We start from the raw sequence: 17871 nt of genomic DNA, 5'->3' as shown, positions 1-17871 counted from the left end.
TTTTTTCAAATACAGAAACAAGACAAGCAGCAAGAAATGCTTGGAATTTGGTACACTATTCACATTTTCCCACTTATTCTCATTGTTTGGCTTTATTATCCATTAATGCATGTTTTTCCTGGTGTATCTCCACAGAGCACACCCTCACAGGAAAAAAGAAAATGAGAAGTGGAAACAACATTAAGGGTGTGGCTCTCATTCCTCCTCTCCCTCTCTTTTTCTCCTGCTCTTTCTGTGTTTTTCCCCTCGTCTCTCAGACTCAGATCAGTTGGCGAGGATGGATGTTTTCTCTCCCTGCTCCATAAAGCACACGCGTCTCTTTACCTATTCATAAGGTGTTAGTTTACATGGCTCATAGGGAGTGGACGTTCTCTGTACTTCACAAACTGACAAGACAGGACATGTAAAGTCTGTGGGAGATGACGTAGCAGCTGCAGAATCTGGTTTGGCAGGATTTCTGAGGAAAGGGCGAGAAAGGAGAGACAGACAGGGAGGGAAAAGAACTCAATGGTTTAAAGTAGATTTTACAGTAATACATTGAACTCCACTGATCTCTACTCGTTTTCTACTGCTGGTGAGGAGAAGATACTTGGTTTTGGTATTTGACTCAGGTTTCAGCACCAGGTAAGGCTCTTCTAGTTTAACTTTCATGAACTCAAGTTTGTCCCATGATATAAACCAGAACTGTAAACAAGACTTGTTGCCAATTGTGTCTAAATGTTACACTAAATTGTTTTGTCCTAAAACAAAATGAATCTAAGATGATGTTTATGCTATGGTAAAGTTATATTTCATCTAAATAGAATAAAAGGTAGAGGCTTTCACTTTAACTTCCTCTCAAGCTTTGAGATGTTGCGCAACTGGTGCAAAAGAAAAATCACTAAAAGCCAATTTTGGTGTTGTGTTTTAGTCTGTATTGTACACTGCCAAAAGAGGTTTAGAGTGTAACCTTTCACCAAAACAGCTTTTACATTACATTTACACTAGTCTATCACAGTTAATATCTGATTTTTATTAAAATTTAAAAAAAAAAAAAATCTCTATGATGTCAAAATATTGTAGAACACTGCAGATTTCTATACATTGTAGAAGTAGTAGTTTCATATAAGAAAAACAGGTAAGTGCCAGTTGATTATGTGTGTATTCTGAGGTAAGAGTTGATGCTTTAAGATATACTCATTGGTGGTTGATGAAAAATACACATATTTATTTGTTTTGTGAAAAAGGTCAACGAATAATCACTACAATCACCAACAGACCAGATCTGACATAATGAAAATGTCAACGTCAGAGTAACTGGTGATTAAAGCTGTACCCATCTATGTAACAGTTGAGTTTATCCAGAATTTAAAGTGTTAACACAGAATAGTTCTCTTTGGTAAGCCACTCCTGTTTTCTGAAATCTAAATATTTTACCCTTTTCTAAACAGCGAGTGAACCTCTGCCGCACAAGAAACCATGCAGGCCTCAGGATAGTGTTACAGATTCCATACGGATTTCATTTCTCATCATGCTCATGAACGTAATGGAAATCATGAATGAGAGTGATTTAAAACTCAGTTCAGGGAGAAAATAGCCTGAAAAATGTGTCTGTTATATTCAGATTTGTAGTTTTTTCTTTAAAATCCTAGAAATGTACAAAGTCGTTGAAGTTGCATGTTGTTGATCCTTTAGAATTTCAATGTATTGGAGCAAAATCTGCATTTGTACAGATTTCAGTTCAGATTTGATGACAGAAAACAGGCACATTTTGACATTATGTTTCACACAAACAACAATCCCCTCTTATATAATATGATACAATTACAGATACAGTATTTATGACTGTGCACTGCTTTAAACGCTTGGAAACAATGGCAGTTCAATAGAAAATTATACAGTGATTGTGCACATTACATTTGTTTGCATTGGCAAAGACATGTAAGCTATTTGTTTAACACACACACCACACAGTATCTAGGTAACAATTATGAAACCACACATATTCACATTTAATTCCATCTGATTTTAAGTATTGGGGCTGGCCAAGGGAAGGTTAACATTTAGATCAAAAAATAAATTTAAAATCACCTTTTGAAGACTTATATATTTCGAAAGTACATTACTTCTAATTCCCAGCACTGGTTTTATTTTTTTTAGAAAAATGTTTTTAAAATACTTAGATGGTATTATATTCAGCATAAATGTATGTTTGCATTCTTTGTCTATCAGTGCAATTCAAAGCGTAACTTTGATCCTCTTCTATTGGACCTACATTATACTTATGATAAGTTATAAGGCCCATTTAAAAACCTTTTGCTACTCTTTTTACAGTGGTTACAAATATCTAATAAAGTGAGATAAAAAATATGTTAAAATATATTAGATTAGTTTATTAAGGTATTTGACTTTGTAGATATGATATAAGTAATTATATACTAATACATATGCTGAATAAAACATTGAAACTTGTAATTATTCTCCCTTGTCCATCCATTACCAAAACACTTTGCAAAACTCTTGCTATTTTATGTCCTTATATATTGAAAAAATACAAACTTTTTGCTGTTTTGCAAAATAGACACCCTAGAGGACCAATAGCAAAGATTGTACAGTTTTATGAAAATTGGAATTGCATTTTAAGGCCGGTTTTATAAAGTAGTCAAAAACAGATGTTTATTTTCGGTCCATCCATTACCGAGGGGTTTTTATTATTTTTAAGCCTGAAAACTGGTTAAAACATTTTTTTTCAATCACACATCTAGAACTGCTTATTATTCCCAGAAAAATCTGGTGTCATTCATCTTTCTACCATAAATAGTTGTGAAAGGGCAAACAAAAATGTAGTAAGGCTGTCCATCCAGTACTGCTTGGCCAGCCCCTATTATAACATCCTATATACAGCTGCGGAAAAAATACTAGACCACTCTTGTTTTCTTCAATTTCTTGTTCATTTTAATGCCTGGTACAACTAAAGGTACATTTGTTTGGACAAATATAATGATAACAACAAAAATAGCTCAGAAGAGTTTCATTTCAGAGCTGATATCTAGCCATTTTCTATGTTATCTTGATAATAACCAAAATCACTGAAGTTCTTACATCAATAGCTATGGCATTGTACTGCAAAAAACAGTGCTTTTAGGCATTCCATGTTTTCTTTTTTGTCTGTTTTAGTCACATGATACACACAGGAGTTAGTACTTGACTTCATAGCCGTTGTTTTTGATGACTTTTGATGGTCTAATAATTTTTTTCACACCTGTATTTAATAATGTATGAATGACAGTGGGGTCTTTTATTAATAACCGTTGTAGACACTGTGTTCATTCAATAGCAGCAGACAAACACAGCAGGTACAAACAGCAGTGATGCATATTGTTAACACATATGACAGCTGTGTGGACTGAATAAGGGTGTAAGGGATGGTGCTAAATAAATTGTGTCTATAGCCAGGTTTTGTACATTAGAGGTGTTTTACTGTCATTAGCAGATGCAACACTTTAGTTTTACATCAGCATCATTTGTTTTTAAATACACAGTGATAATTGTAACACAACTGTTTAATTATGATGCTGTCACATACATAAAAATTAACTGGAATGATTTTCTTTCCTCTTATCATTCCAATTTTTATACTATTTTTCCTACTATTATTATATCAGTAATCATCTTTGACCTGGTGTAATGATTACATACTGAGTCTCAGTTACACTTTATCTGTCAAGAATAAATCCCATTGTCACAATCATTTCATAAGAAAAGGTAAAAATATTTTTCTTCCAAATTGATGGACCACAATGCGTTGTGATTTGATACAATTATCTTGTCAAAAGCACTAACTATTAAATACAGGACATCTGTTATTCATAATACATATCACATTCATGTCTTTCACAAAATATGTCGCATAATTTATCATACATTATGCTTTTCAGAATTTTTCATTGAAAGAAAAAATGTAATTGTTTAACTCAACTACACAAACACAGTGTTAAAGTCATGGTGTATGCTGCCAACTTAAAGGGAGCACGGGCCCACATATGTGTTTAAAAGTGACCCAATGCAACATTCTGTATAATGGAATAAAAGTTCTCTTTGCACACGTTACTGTTCACTGGTCTTGCCATATTTACATTACTGCGCTGAGGTTTGGGGAAATACTTATAAAACATCATTACAATCACTCACAATCCTGCAGAAAAGAGCAATAAGGACTGTTCACAAGGCTCAGTACTTGGAACATACAAATCCACTTTTTAGGCAATCAAAACTATTGAAACTCACGGACATCGTATCTTACCAAACAGCAATAATCATGTACAAGGCAAAAAACAGACAATTACCCAAAAATATCCAAAAAAAATTTAGAAATCGGGAGGGAGGTTATCAATTAAGAGGGGAACATAACTTCAAAATCAAAAACAGGACAACAACCTTAAAAAGCTTTTGCTTATCAATTTCTGGTGTTAAACTATAGAACAATCTAAGTGAGGAACTCAAGCAAAGTCCAAATATTATCCAGTTTAAGAAAATGTACAAAAATATTTTGTTAAGCAGTTATAATTGATAGTAACAATTTCTGACCATTTTCCTTTACCCATTGATATGGCATAGGGATTAGAGGCAGAGAAGCCTATGTGAATGGAAATGTGTATGTATGTAACAGTGTTTATATGAATTTTTACATGTATATGTAAGTGTATGAGCATGGGTATGTATATGTGCGTATATGCATATATGTGTATGTATGTATATGTAGGTATATATGTATGCATGTGTGCATGTATATATGTATATGTATGTATATATAATTATGTATATGTGTATGTATGTCTGAGTATATATATGTATATGTGTATAGATGGATAGATATGTACGTATATGGGTGTATATGTATGTATGTATATATGTACATATTGTTGGTTTAGACAAAGGGTTGAGAGCTAATAAGCTATGCTTCTTCTCACTCCTTTTTGAATATGACTTTTTTTTTCTTTCTTTTCTTTTACGTGTATCATTATTTCATGCTTCCTTGAATTTTAATTTCTATATTATGTTGTGCAAAGAAGTCAAATAGTAGTAATCAGGAAGCTTGTATCATATCCATATTCGACTTAAATCAATAAAAAAAAAATGTAGTTACATTTTGCCATTGCATGAGGTTACTGAGCTGAATTCTAAAGATAGAAGCATTAGTATCTGGTCTGTATTTTTAAATGTCACAGCTGAGGAAACAAAAACAGATTTAGGTTATCTCCCATCCTCTGCTGCCAGCTGACAAAGACATTAATTTTCCACCTTGAGCATGACATGACTTTATCTCCTCTGGTCTGTGTATGCATTGTTCAGGTAACTGAAGCGTGGACTTCCATTAGCGGATAGCCTGATAAAATAAATACACCTGAATAACAAATTATGTACCATTAAATGAAGTCAGTAGGCTTTTGATTTCATTTGCTTTTTGCAGAAGTAACACTTGCAGACCAAAGAAGAATATGTGTATAATCAACAACAACTGGTTCAGGCAGAGCTCATGCAAGTCTGTGCAAGCTCCCGTCACAGTGCTGACAAAAGTATTCATGGTAGCAACATAACAAGGTGTGGCATTATAGCTCAACCACAGTGAGCCTGAATCTGACCATTGTATTGTAATAAACAACAAAGCAATTCATAAGATAATTATTTGCTTGTAATTTATTATTATCAGAGATTATATAGAAGCGTCACCGTCTGCTCTTTCCTCTGTTTTAGGGTGCTCTTCTGTCCAATACCCAGGGCAGTGCAGCAGCAGGCATGAACTGGTCTGGATTGGAGAGTCTGTTGAGTGGAGTCAACAGATACTCCACTGCTTTTGGGAGGATTTGGCTGTCTATGGTGTTTGTGTTCCGTGTCTTAGTGTTCGTGGTGGCAGCGCAGAGAGTTTGGGGTGATGAGAGCAAAGACTTTGTCTGTAACACCCGACAGGTGAGATACAGGAGCTGTTCAAGTACAAACAGGTTGTTTTTCCCCACCAGCTGTTTTTGTACAACCTTTTTATATTTGTAATTTTTTTTTTCTTTTTTTACATTTATGTCTGTTTATTCCAAACCTCGACAGAAATGTACTTTGATAGTATAGAACTTTTATCACACCCTTCACCTAATATTTCACCTCGGCAGCACTTGAGATGCTACTCCTTGTGTTTATCTGACAATTGCATTAGCTCTACCATAACATAGACATATATATCTTTCTTTATCTCCTCATTTTATATCTAACTTGAATGCAAAAAGCTATATGTTCTCAATCAGTTTCTCCTGCAAAAAGTCATTCCAGTATGTTACATTTTCTATCCTATTTATCTGTTTTCCAGCCTGGCTGTGTCAACGTGTGCTACGACCACATCTTCCCCATCTCCCATATCCGTCTGTGGGCGCTGCAGCTGATCTTTGTCACCTGTCCGTCTCTCATGGTGATAGCTCATGTCAAATATAGGGAAGGGAAAGACCTGAAATATGTGGAAGAGCACCACGGCTCTCACCTTTATGCCAACCCTGGAAAGAAGAGAGGGGGGCTGTGGTGGACCTATCTGCTTAGCTTAGTCTTCAAAGCAGGATTTGACACATCATTTCTGTATATTCTCTATCGAATATACCATGGCTATGACCTTCCCAGGTAACTGTGATGTTTTAACATTTCAAAATAAAAGTAATCCTGATCAAAATCATATGTTGCTTTGTTCAGATGAGACCAATGAGGTTAATCTTGTTTTTCAGGTTATCCAAGTGCACACTGGATCCATGCCCTAACACTGTCGACTGTTTCATCAGTCGACCAACGGAGAAGAAGATCTTCATGGTGTTCATGGTTGTGTCTAGTGCACTGTGTATCTTTATGTGCATCTGTGAGATGCTATATCTCATTGGAAAACGTATCAGCAAACTACTAAGGATCCGACACGACAACCAGAGGATTCTATTTGCTGAGCAGCACGAGCTCACCAACATAGCCCCACCCAGGTCCCAGTACCGGAGGGACCCGACACTGTCAGACAGCCAGCTGAGCTTAAATAAGAGGGAGAAGATCAGAGAAGACACTGTAACTACCACACTATAGGACTGGGAGATGCTACATTATTAAACTTAGAGACACAAGAAACAGTAATGTGGCAATGACTGATAAAAGGACTGATCCTGTATGAACATGAAACACTCATGATCCTCACACCAAGGATCAGGTTCTCAGAAGACTACTACTATCATTGAGGATTGTGTTATATTGTATCTTAAAGTTTGCTACATGTGGAGAAAAATCCAGGACTGGGCTTTTATCTCGGCTGTATAGATTTAAAGCTATGTGTGCAGTGGTGGAGAATCCCAGCCCCATGAAGTAAAAGTCCTGCTATATGTGTGTTCCAACCATTCACTGAACCAGCCCATTTAGATGAGCACAACTCCTCATCCAGGTAGAGTAGTGGAATCACCTCTGTTAAATGAACAGGTAGAACCAATACATGGCAGGACTTTGACATCATGGAGCTGGGATTCTCCACAACTACATGTGTATCAGGGCACAGCTGGACAAACCAAACGTTATGTATTATTTACAATGTAAGACATTTTCACATGAAATGTGGCATCATTTCCACTTCTTCTGCTGTTACCCTCTTTTACATTGTAAATAGCTTTTTGTTTTAGATGATTTGGGTTTTGTTTTGTTTTTTTTTTAACTGAAAAAACATCTTTGGTGCTCTATCAATGTCTGCTTTCCACAAATAGAACCAAATCACAACCAGAATGTGATAAACTGATGGGCACAAATTGAGTGACAAGTCGGTCCCCTCTGCTGCATGGATAGTGGTCTAAAAAGTGTATTTGCAAACCTCTCAGGGCCTTTTAGGAAAAGGACTTATTTACAGCTGCACCATTCAGTGTAATAAAGGTTAATGTGTACATTTGGATATAGTTACTGATTTTAAGAGCGTTGACAAGATCATTTATTCTCTCACTGATATTTCAGTCTTTCGAATAGTGAACTGGATTTTTTGTTTTAAAAATGGGTTGAGTCTATTTTTGTTCATCTTTACATCTTTGCTATATTTAATTGCTTGTAAAATAAAATGTTTTATTATGCCCTGTGTGTCTAGATCGGCCAGTTTGGAGAAAAGAGTCAAAGTGTAGTGTTTATCATGGGACTTTAAAAGTCATTTTTGCTAATGATTTTAATAATTTTAATTTTTCTTGAATCTCAACAAAATCTGGAGAAAAATTAAAGATACAGGGTTTCGCACATTTTTTCTAAGAAAATTTTAAAAGCTTTCCATGATGTTTCAAGGATCAAAAATATAACTTACATGACAAGTACAGTGAAAAAGAAGGGTACTTTAAATGTAACTATAGAAAATTAAATAACAACCTTTACTTCATTTGTTTAATTCAAATCTTATTTTCATATACATTTTAAATACTCAGAAAAACTATTATTCTCCAAAGTTATTGTAAGTATTAACTATGTAAATTATATCATGTAGAAATGCATTGTTTTTAATCAAACAATTACAACAGAAATCCATCCCAGCACCTTAACTTTATGAAACTAATTATTTACTTTCTTGTTTTGTGAATTTCATCAAAACCAAACAAAATTTAAAAAAAATTAAAAAATAAACAAATTCCATGACTTTTCTAAATCTTTCTCTGATTTTCTTTAATTATTTTTCTAGACCTGGATCTGTAGACTCCAGGGGCGATTCTAGGATCAGAGGTTTAGGGGGGCTTAGCACCCAGTGCTGGCTGGCCAGGCAAGAGAAATTTCACTGTTTTGTACATTTTAACGCAATTTCGGACCATTGTTCCCTCATTTGTGAAAGAAAAGCATAACATTTTTTGGGTATGAGAAACTCTGTGACTAAACAATCAAATCTGCTAAAAGTTATTTAAATGCTGAGCCACAATAAAAGAGGAATGGATTGGAATCATAAAAGAACTATACCCTAACCCTAATTTCTGGTGGAAGACAATCCCCCATTTTGATACAACAGCTCCTCAACGTATACATATACGAGAGAAAGGGTTTAACTCCAGAGGAATTCTACTTCAAAACACTGTCTGCACATGACCATACATTCACTTTACAGGTTCTATCAGAGGAACATTTATAAATCTGTTGTATAAATGTACATAAACCAAAATATATGTGGAAAAACACGTTATCATATACCATCAAAACATCAGCAAACCAGCACTTTTGTCATTTGTTTTCTAATTAATCTGATTAAAATACATAACATTTAGCATATTTAATCTCTGAGGCAAGCTCTTGGCCATTTAGAAAAGACAGAAAGAAAAAAGAAAATTCATTGGTTTATTGGACGGGCTCACTGCTGTAGGATGTTTTTATTTTTATCTATTGAGGTTAATATAAAAAAAAGACATTTTCTGAAACAATACAAAGCAAAAGAAGTCAACATATGTGAATATGAAGTGGATGTCTGACTGAAAATCTAAACTCTAAACATGGTAAAAAAAAAAAAAAATAAATAAAAAAAAAAAGGGGAAAAAGACACTTAATCACAGAATTAGAAGAAAAGGTAAACATATTTATTAACCTCTGGGTCTCAAGTAGCAACATTCCCTTAAATTTTCCTCTTAATTTTCTTTTAAAAGGCTAAAAGAAGTCAATCTCCCAAATCTGTCTTTACCCGGGTGACATGAATGATGGATCTACTTTTTGTCATAATGTGGAAGGATGTTATTTGTCAGCATCCCACAGACACTGTATAAGAGCAGGACGCAGTTACACAAAGCAGATTTAGTACAAACTCCCAACCATTTAGCCTGAATCATGGGAAATTACATTTTTTTTGTTTTTGTTTTTTTTTAGAGGGATTGGTAAATCAAACTCTGGGTCAGTTACTGCAGGCCACACTCAATGAAAATAAACTCTGTCGATGGCTACGTTCACACTGCAGATAAAAGTGGCCCAAATCCGACTTTTTATTGGACATGTGTGACCTACACCTGACTTCTTTATGACAGTGTGAACAGCACACCAAGGTTATAATCCTTAACGAAAACGAACGAAATGAGGAAAACTAAAACTGAAAAAATATTTTCGTTAACTGAAATAAATAGAAACTCTAATTAAAAGAAAAAAAAAAAAAGATAACTAACTGAAACTGTATTGTGAGCTTACAAAACTAACTAAAAGTGAGTGACAAAGACAGAGTAGAGCTGAATGACAGACAATGTCAGACAGGTGTTGAGCTAGCATCTAGGTAAAGACTGGAGAGTTTATCACCATGAAAAGGCCTTCCAAGCCCTTAACTGCATAGTTTAGAAGAGGAGAAAAGAGGAGGAGAAAAACGAATCCAATTACAGAGGTATGGAACCTGTTAGAATGTTAAAAAAACGTTTGATGATACTAGCTACAGCTAGCTGAACTGAACTGAAGCAAAGTTGGCTAATAATGGAACTGGAGATGATTAAGATATATCTGCTAAGGTGTGGTTTACTGCTGATGGACTGGGTTTTATATGTTTATATGTGTTTCTATCTGCTTTGACTGCTGGTTAGCTGGGTTATGTATGTTTCTATCTGCTTTAACTGCTGGTTAGCTGGTTTATATATGTTTCTATCTGCTTTAACTGCAGGTTAGCTGGTTTATATATGTTTCTATTTGCTTTAACTGCTGGTTAACTGGTTTATATATGTTTCTGTCTGCTTTAACTGCTGGTTAGCTGGTTTATATATGTTTCTGTCTGCTTTAACTGCTGGTTAGCTGGTTTATATATGTTTCTGTCTGCTTTAACTGCTGGTTAGCTGGTTTATATCTGTTTCTGTCTGCTTTAACTGCTGGTTAGCTGGTTTATATATGTTTATGTCTGTTTTAACTGCTGGTTAGCTGGTTTATATATGTTTCTGTCTGCTTTAACTGCTGGTTAACTGGTTTATATATGTTTCTATCTGCTGAAACTGCTGGTTAGCTGGTTTATATATGTTTCTATCTGCTTTAACTGTTGGTTGGCTGGTTTATGTATGTTTCTGTCTGCTTTAACTGCTGGTTACCTGGTTTATATATGTTTCTATCTGCTTAAACTGCTGGTTAGCTGGTTTATATATGTTTCTATCTGCTTTAACTGCTGGTTAGCTGGTTTATATATGTTTCTATCTGCTTTAACTGCTGGTTGGCTGGTTTATATATGTTTCTATCTGCTTTAACTGCTGGTTGGCTGGTTTATATATGTTTCTATCTGCTTTAACTGCTGGTTGGCTGGTTTATATATGTTTCTGTCTGGTTTACTGCTGGCTGCTTTGTGCATCTTCTCTCACGCTTTGCACATCTTCGCATTGTTTTCATATAAGTGACGTTGTGTATGGATCACACCCCCACCCCTCCAACCTGCTAAAGGGAATTTATACATTGTACTGTACATGTGTTTGTGCCTCTGCTCAGTCAGTGAGCCGCCCTAACCCGACCCCCAAATAAAGTGTCCAGGGTAACCCACTGATCCGTGCCTTACTAATTTCTTTGAATAGGATGGTGAGGAACATAAAATATATGAAATAACTAAAACTAATACTAAAACTAAACTAAACTAAACTAAAACTAAGCATTCAGAAAAAAACGATAACTAATAAAAACTTGCAAACATGCTCTCAAAACTAATTAAAACTAACTGAATTAGAGAAAAAAAAGTCAAAACTAAATAAAACTAAACTATAATTAAAAATCCAAAACTATTTTAACCTTGCAGCACACATACAAAATTTAAAAATCAGACCCAGGTCACTTTCATTTGTGGTCGTAAATCGAAAACATAGCTGATATTTTTCAATGTGACTTTAGTTTGACTTTCACTTTTATATCATTATTCTGTGCTGGAGGAGGTGGGACCCAGCATGATCCATATTTACTTCTGTAAACTCAGTGCACTCTGTGTGACGTCACGTCTTCTTTTGTGCATGAGTCACTTCAGGTCATAGACTGTTCACATGAGTTCGATGGCAGGCACATTTGAATTATATTGTGAAAAACCATGTAAAAAAAAAAAAAAAAAGGATTGTAGCAAAAGATCAGATTTGAGCATATAGGGTACATTCAGACTGCAGGCAAATGTGACCCAAATCCGATTTTTTTGACCTGTATCCGACTCCATGACCTTTCCAGATTGTCCATTTTGACCGTGAAACCCCTGTAATTGTCTTATTCTTCCACTAGAGAGCAGCATATTGTTATCTGTCTGTCCATCACTGTGTCTTCATGCCTGGGAGTTATGATCAGCTGTCATGTGTCTACTAATATGTTTTAAGAATTATAAGGTTAAAGCAGTGAGTCAAGAGCTGGTTAGATAACCTTCATGTCTCAAGGTGATGGTAAGTATAGCACCGAGTTAGTCCTGTGTCAGCTGGGTGTTTTCACATCACTGTTTATTGTGATGTTTGCAAAATGACCTGTGGAAATGAAAAGGTTTTTGCAGTTTTCTGTTGTGCAGTATTTCTTGTTGATACTAACTCGAAAGCCTGAGGGCAAAACACTCTGATATTCTGTTCAGGTATCAGGTATATGTGGGCAGCCTGGTCATGATGTATGAACAGTCAGTGAAGGACAAAGATGCTGTAATCAGTACATTCAACAGACAGTTCCAGAACAATAATTTGATTCAGGAGGTACAGAATCACCCATGAATAATGGTATATGGCATAATTATACTCACTTATTGTCTATTTATATAAGCCCCCTGTTTGAGAGTTTACATTGTTTACCAGGTGCAGGTAGCTCTCCATGGTTCTGACAAGGTGTTACTTGCTGTACTATCAGTACTGTGAGAGAGAGGACATGGGGTTTTATGAAACAGTGATGAGAGAAAATATAGTTGGGTTATAACATTTTTTGGTTTATAAGTGCTTCAAAAGTTAAATAGAGGAAATTAATCAAGCAACAACTCTGGCATAGCACATACAAATGAATAACTTTTCCAGTAGACTTGCAAGTGCAATAGTTAAATTACCTGAGGTGGCGTCTTAGGAAGGGTTGTCATGGAGACTAGGAGGGGTTGGAACGTCTGACTTGATCTCACATCAGGATGCTTCAGGAGAAATCTCATTGAGAAAGTAGTAATAATAATAATAATGATAATAATAATAATAATTAATAATAAATAATAAGTGATGCCAGGCACAACAAATCCCACCCCTCGTACATACTGTAGCTTATTTTGGCATCGATCCAGCTGACATCATCATGTCAGTGCATGTGCTGATGTCAACAAATCAATTGTCTCTATATATGTGCCAAGTTTGAAGTAAATTCAAACAAAATTGATGTTTTTCTGGACATTTGAAATTGTACTCATTATAAGTAAATGGGAGAAAAAAAAAAGATTTAAAAAATCCATAAAAAATGTAAACTTTGACCTACTTTTCCCAAAATGTAATGACCTCTATTCTGGATTACTGGCAATCTATAAACCCAATTTGATATGAAATGAAGACATTTGAAATTTCGCCCATTGTAAGTAAATGAGGGAAAAAAGATTTCAAAAATTCATGAAAATTTTGAACTTTGACCTACTTTTCCCAAAATGTAATCAGATCTATTTTAATAATAACAATGACGAAGAGAAAGGAGGAGAACAAACAAAATGATGAAAGACATTATTGAAATGTTATTTGAATTTACTAAATGATACAACTATAACTCAACAGCCGATATGAACAGAATGTGCCTAATACTGAAGGTGTGTAAATCCTGGATATTTTAAGCTTTCTACTGGTTTATATCATAAAACACTGTTGTGTAGCTGTATTACATAACCATGTCATATCATTTCCATTCATGTAATATTTGGTGTCAGATTAGCCTAATTCTGACCCTAAAAACATAAGTGCATATGAGGAAAACTATTTCAGCATCAACACAACATGAGGCCCACTAAAACCGTACAAAAATAACTCAACATCTGTCAAGTAAACAAACAAGGAAAGGGTAAACCAAGTTGTTCCTGTACAGTTGGATTAGATGCATATGTTCACTAGAGGGCACCAGAGACCAACACATAATGAAGCAAATCAACTGTTCAAATTAGTGACTGTCTAAGTCTGGCACTCAGTGACTAAATGACAACCATGTTACTGTAATTATTATCAGTTATGTAAGAGCCAGGGGCATTGTGTACAGTTGCGCAGGGCCTAATTCAAAGTCTCTCATTGTGGAGACATGACTCCAAATTATTCCTGGAGAATATGATGAAGTGCAGCTTTAAGACAATAAACCTGAGTGCGTGGTTAATATGAAGCATTTTGTTCCTGACTATTATAAGGGTTTAAGAGCAATTATCATAGTTTTAATTTATTCAGCTATTTCCATGTCATTGAACTAACATCAGGCCTGAGCTCAATAGTTAAAGTTTTAATATACTCTTAATTTATTCCAGTTTGTAATAAGTGATTGCAGTTCATTTATGTGTAATATAATAACAGATCCATGTTTTGCTGTTACACTGCAGAGATTGCATTCCTAGAGTTTGCAGTCTACTGAAGCAAATCAAATTTGCCATACTGAGATGAGCAAAATTAGATTATTTTGGTGTATTGGGGTGTGAATCACAAGGCAACAAGGCAGACAGAGGGGATCGAACATTTATTTACCCTTATTAAAAGTTACAATAAAACCATTAACATCTTCAAACGATAGCAAAATAAAAGAACCAAAAATAATGGCCAAAACATATTTACAGAGACAGTTCGCAGATAAAAAGCTCACATTTTGTACACAATCCCAACCCCTGCATCATAAACTCTGAAATGTGAACACTGCAATATTCAAGAAGCTCGAATGTGGGTTTAGCCAGAAAAGAATCAAAATGCACGAACAAAGACATAGCTCTTTTTCCACCTCCCCTCCTTGATTTTTCACTTTTCTATACATGACAAAATACTTGAAATTTGGGGGTAAAACATAGGAATGTAGAATTCTAAAAATGAATAAGATCATTTGAAAGGTTTATGTGTCCATATAACAGTCATTTCGAGTGAAGGAGATGGTCTGCCCCGCTCCGCAACGGTGACAATTTGTAGATCCCAAAAAAAGATGAGAAAAAAAATAAAATGTTATAGGGCTGCCACGCTGTTTAAAGGATGCTTCTCCATGAATTGGGAAAATAAGTCAGTATTCCTGATTTGCTCCACATCCAATCCATTACCTTCGCCACACGCCAGTCCCTGTGTGTACCATGAGGGGGCGATGCAAGCCGACACTTTCATCATGAGAGGGCCCGGTGAGATTCCGCCTGTCGAAGAACTAATAAAAGGCAGTGAACTGGTGGTTGAATCAGCAAACGTGATATATCCTTTGTCTTCTTTTGTAGTTTTGTTTATAACTTTAAGAACGTGGCACGAGTCTCTCATATATATATTTATATACTTTAATCTTGGAAAATCAGTTCAGGTGCCGTGGCAGGGTGCAGTCACTCTGCCTTGGCCTCGCCCTCAGAGGCTGCAGGTGTCGTGCCCTCAGCAGGGGCGGCGGCCTCCTCAGCTGGGGCAGCCTCTGTAGGTGGAGCCTCCTCCGCCGCCTTGGTCTCCTCCTCTGGTGCTGCTGCTGCGGGTTCTGCTGCTGCTGCCTCTCCCTCTTTGGCCTCAGCGGCCGGCGTGTCCTCTTTGGTTTCTTTGGCTGCGTGGCCGTTCTCCTCAGGCTTGTCCTCAGTCGTGGGGGAGGTGGCCTCCTCTTTGCCCTCCTCGCTGCCCTTCTTGCTCTTCTTCAGTGAGATTCCCTTGAACTTGAAGGAGTTCTTCAGAGAGAACTTCTTCTTCTTCTTGCCATCCTTGGCGGCCTCGCCTTCTGCCTTGGCGGCCTCCCCCTCAGCTGCAGGAGCAGGCTCGATGGCATCTCCGGCACCGGCCTCCCCCTCCTTGGCCGGCTCGGCTGTTCCATTTCCATCGGAGGCAGCCACTTCCCCATCAGGCTTAGCTGACACATCACCATTGGTTTTCACATGGCCATTTTCCTGCAGAAAAAAGAAACTCATTAATGATGTATTTAAATAATAAATCTGACTTGTAATAAACACAGCCTTTGGAAAGGGAAAATCACTCCGACTGCACAGATGGAAATGTGTGCTAAAACTGCAAATAAATCTAAAGGGGATCTGGCATATGACAGATTTGCATTAGGCCGTTTACTCTGATAGTTAATCCATGCTATACAAGAGCAGGCTGCCTGCCCAGACAGTGGTTCAGCAGGCGATTCAACAGCTGTTTGCACGACTCGGACCAGACGCATGGGGGCAGTAGTGCTCCACCAAAAACGTCAACACAGCACGTAAGTTGGGGAACAAAGGAATCCCCGTGAAGCCTGGTTTGTGCTCTCATCCAGGAGCTGCAGCTCACATCTACCTCCTCTGTCTGAGGCTCAGTCTGTTCAAAACAACCAGCATATATCACCAGCGTCAGCCACAAAGCCAAGGTCAGAATACAGACAATTTTTTCACACTTAAGGGAATGATCACCCTTCTTATAAGCAAGGAAGTCATATTCAACACATGATCCTGCATATCTCATTAAATATCATATAACACATCCTCTGATCTGGGGACAGACTGTTGCATTTTTACTTTATCTCGACAAACACCTCGTCTGGGTGTTGGTGAGGAAACACTGTGCAGAAATGTGGCCGTTGTGGTCTGATGTGGCGCCTGTTCGCGCTTTGTTTGCAACTCCAAATGCGCCTCCAGCAGAGCGCATTTGCATCCTTTGCACTGCATCTTTTGTTCGACGTGAGCACGAATATCTGCCCGACTACCACCAACTCATGAGAGAAAACATGCTCCAAACACCCGGCAGAATCAAACTCTGGCGTTTTTTCATATAATTTACGCGTGAATTGCCCCTTTGGGAGCAGCAGACGGAATTAACAAAAGCGGGTCTGGTGCGCGCTGCACGGGGACGAGCATGGCCACTCGACGGCTGGAGGTCCCCTGGATTTAGACCGATTCTGATTCATGCAAAAGTTACGGGTTTCAACAGCAGGTTTTTCGGCACTAACAGGTTAGATGTGGTCTCAGTGCAGGCTGTGATCGAGTTCCAGCCCCAGGCGCCCGTCGCTGCTGGAGCCCCACTGAAGGACCCGTGCTGGCGGTGGGCGTCTGGGGCCATGTGGCTCCCCGCAGACCTGCACCTCATTCGGCCCGTTCTACTCACCTGGCCGTTGGCTTTGGCAGCAGCAGGGTCGGCGGCGGCTTTCCCCTGAACAACTACTCCACCCTTGGACATGTGGGCTCCCATTTTCTTTAGATGTTGAGAACAAAAAATAAAATCTAAAAACAAAAACCTCAAAGAGTTTCGAGTCTTAAAAATCCAGCTCTGGGATAAGGTAAAGTCTGAGCCAAAGAGGTGAAAAATCCGACCGGTTCTCCTGCTCCCTAGCTAGGATCAGAAACGACAAGATCCCCCTTCTGTGAGTGTGAACCCCACGGCGGCTGAGCTCAAATTAAAGGATGTCAGGGATACGACTGTGAGTATTTCAACCGCGCCTCAAAATCGACCAGAGTCTCCGCCCATGGGCGTGGCAGGCTGCCTCTGTCCAATCAGCAGCCGTGGGTGGGGCCTCACTTCTCCCTGCAACAGTCTGCTATACTCAACTGGAGGACCAGCAAGACGCACATCCACCCTCAGATCTTCATGTTATTGCAAAGTTTTTAAGCGTTGATCATCAATTACTCACCACTTGTTGTAAGTATACAGCAAAAAACATAAATCACACAGGTATCACACAACATATTTAATGATAAAATTGTATATTTGGCAGAATTATAGGCTATAAATCACTGTTTTATAAAGTTTAAAAGAAGTAAAAGCTATAACACAAATATATTCAAGACTCTTATTCACCATTTGTCCATAAACAAACAGT

General features: G+C 37.3%; 2 protein-coding genes across 3 annotated transcripts; one reads left to right on the top strand and one right to left on the bottom strand.

Moving 5' to 3' along the window:
* The first annotated feature begins 247 nt into the window (after window positions 1-247).
* On the top strand, window positions 248-8094 carry LOC115414371 (gap junction beta-4 protein-like). 2 transcript variants are annotated; one of them, XM_030127693.1, is made up of 4 exons: window positions 248-624; window positions 5734-5946; window positions 6335-6636; window positions 6738-8094. In XM_030127693.1, exons 2-4 carry the CDS (start codon window positions 5776-5778, stop codon window positions 7075-7077), a joined length of 813 nt encoding a protein of 270 aa, XP_029983553.1. In that variant the 5' UTR covers window positions 248-624; window positions 5734-5775; the 3' UTR covers window positions 7078-8094. The 2 variants fall into 2 exon arrangements, with proteins under 2 accessions (XP_029983553.1, XP_029983554.1); XM_030127694.1 differs by lacking the exon at window positions 248-624 and adding an exon at window positions 5138-5580.
* A 6492-nt stretch (window positions 8095-14586) lies between these two features.
* On the bottom strand, window positions 14587-17473 carry marcksl1a (MARCKS-like 1a). The gene is made up of 2 exons (XM_030126864.1): window positions 17160-17473; window positions 14587-15967 (listed from the first exon to the last, which is right to left on the bottom strand). The coding sequence occupies exons 1-2, from the start codon at window positions 17241-17243 to the stop codon at window positions 15428-15430; spliced, it is 624 nt and encodes a 207-aa protein (XP_029982724.1). The 5' UTR covers window positions 17244-17473; the 3' UTR covers window positions 14587-15427.
* Between the last annotated feature and the right edge of the window lie 398 nt (window positions 17474-17871).

This window comes from Sphaeramia orbicularis, chromosome 22 (genome assembly GCF_902148855.1).
Source record: "Sphaeramia orbicularis chromosome 22, fSphaOr1.1, whole genome shotgun sequence".
NCBI classification, from domain to species: domain Eukaryota; kingdom Metazoa; phylum Chordata; class Actinopteri; order Kurtiformes; family Apogonidae; genus Sphaeramia; species Sphaeramia orbicularis.
This window is presented reverse-complemented; position numbering and strand designations above follow the sequence as displayed.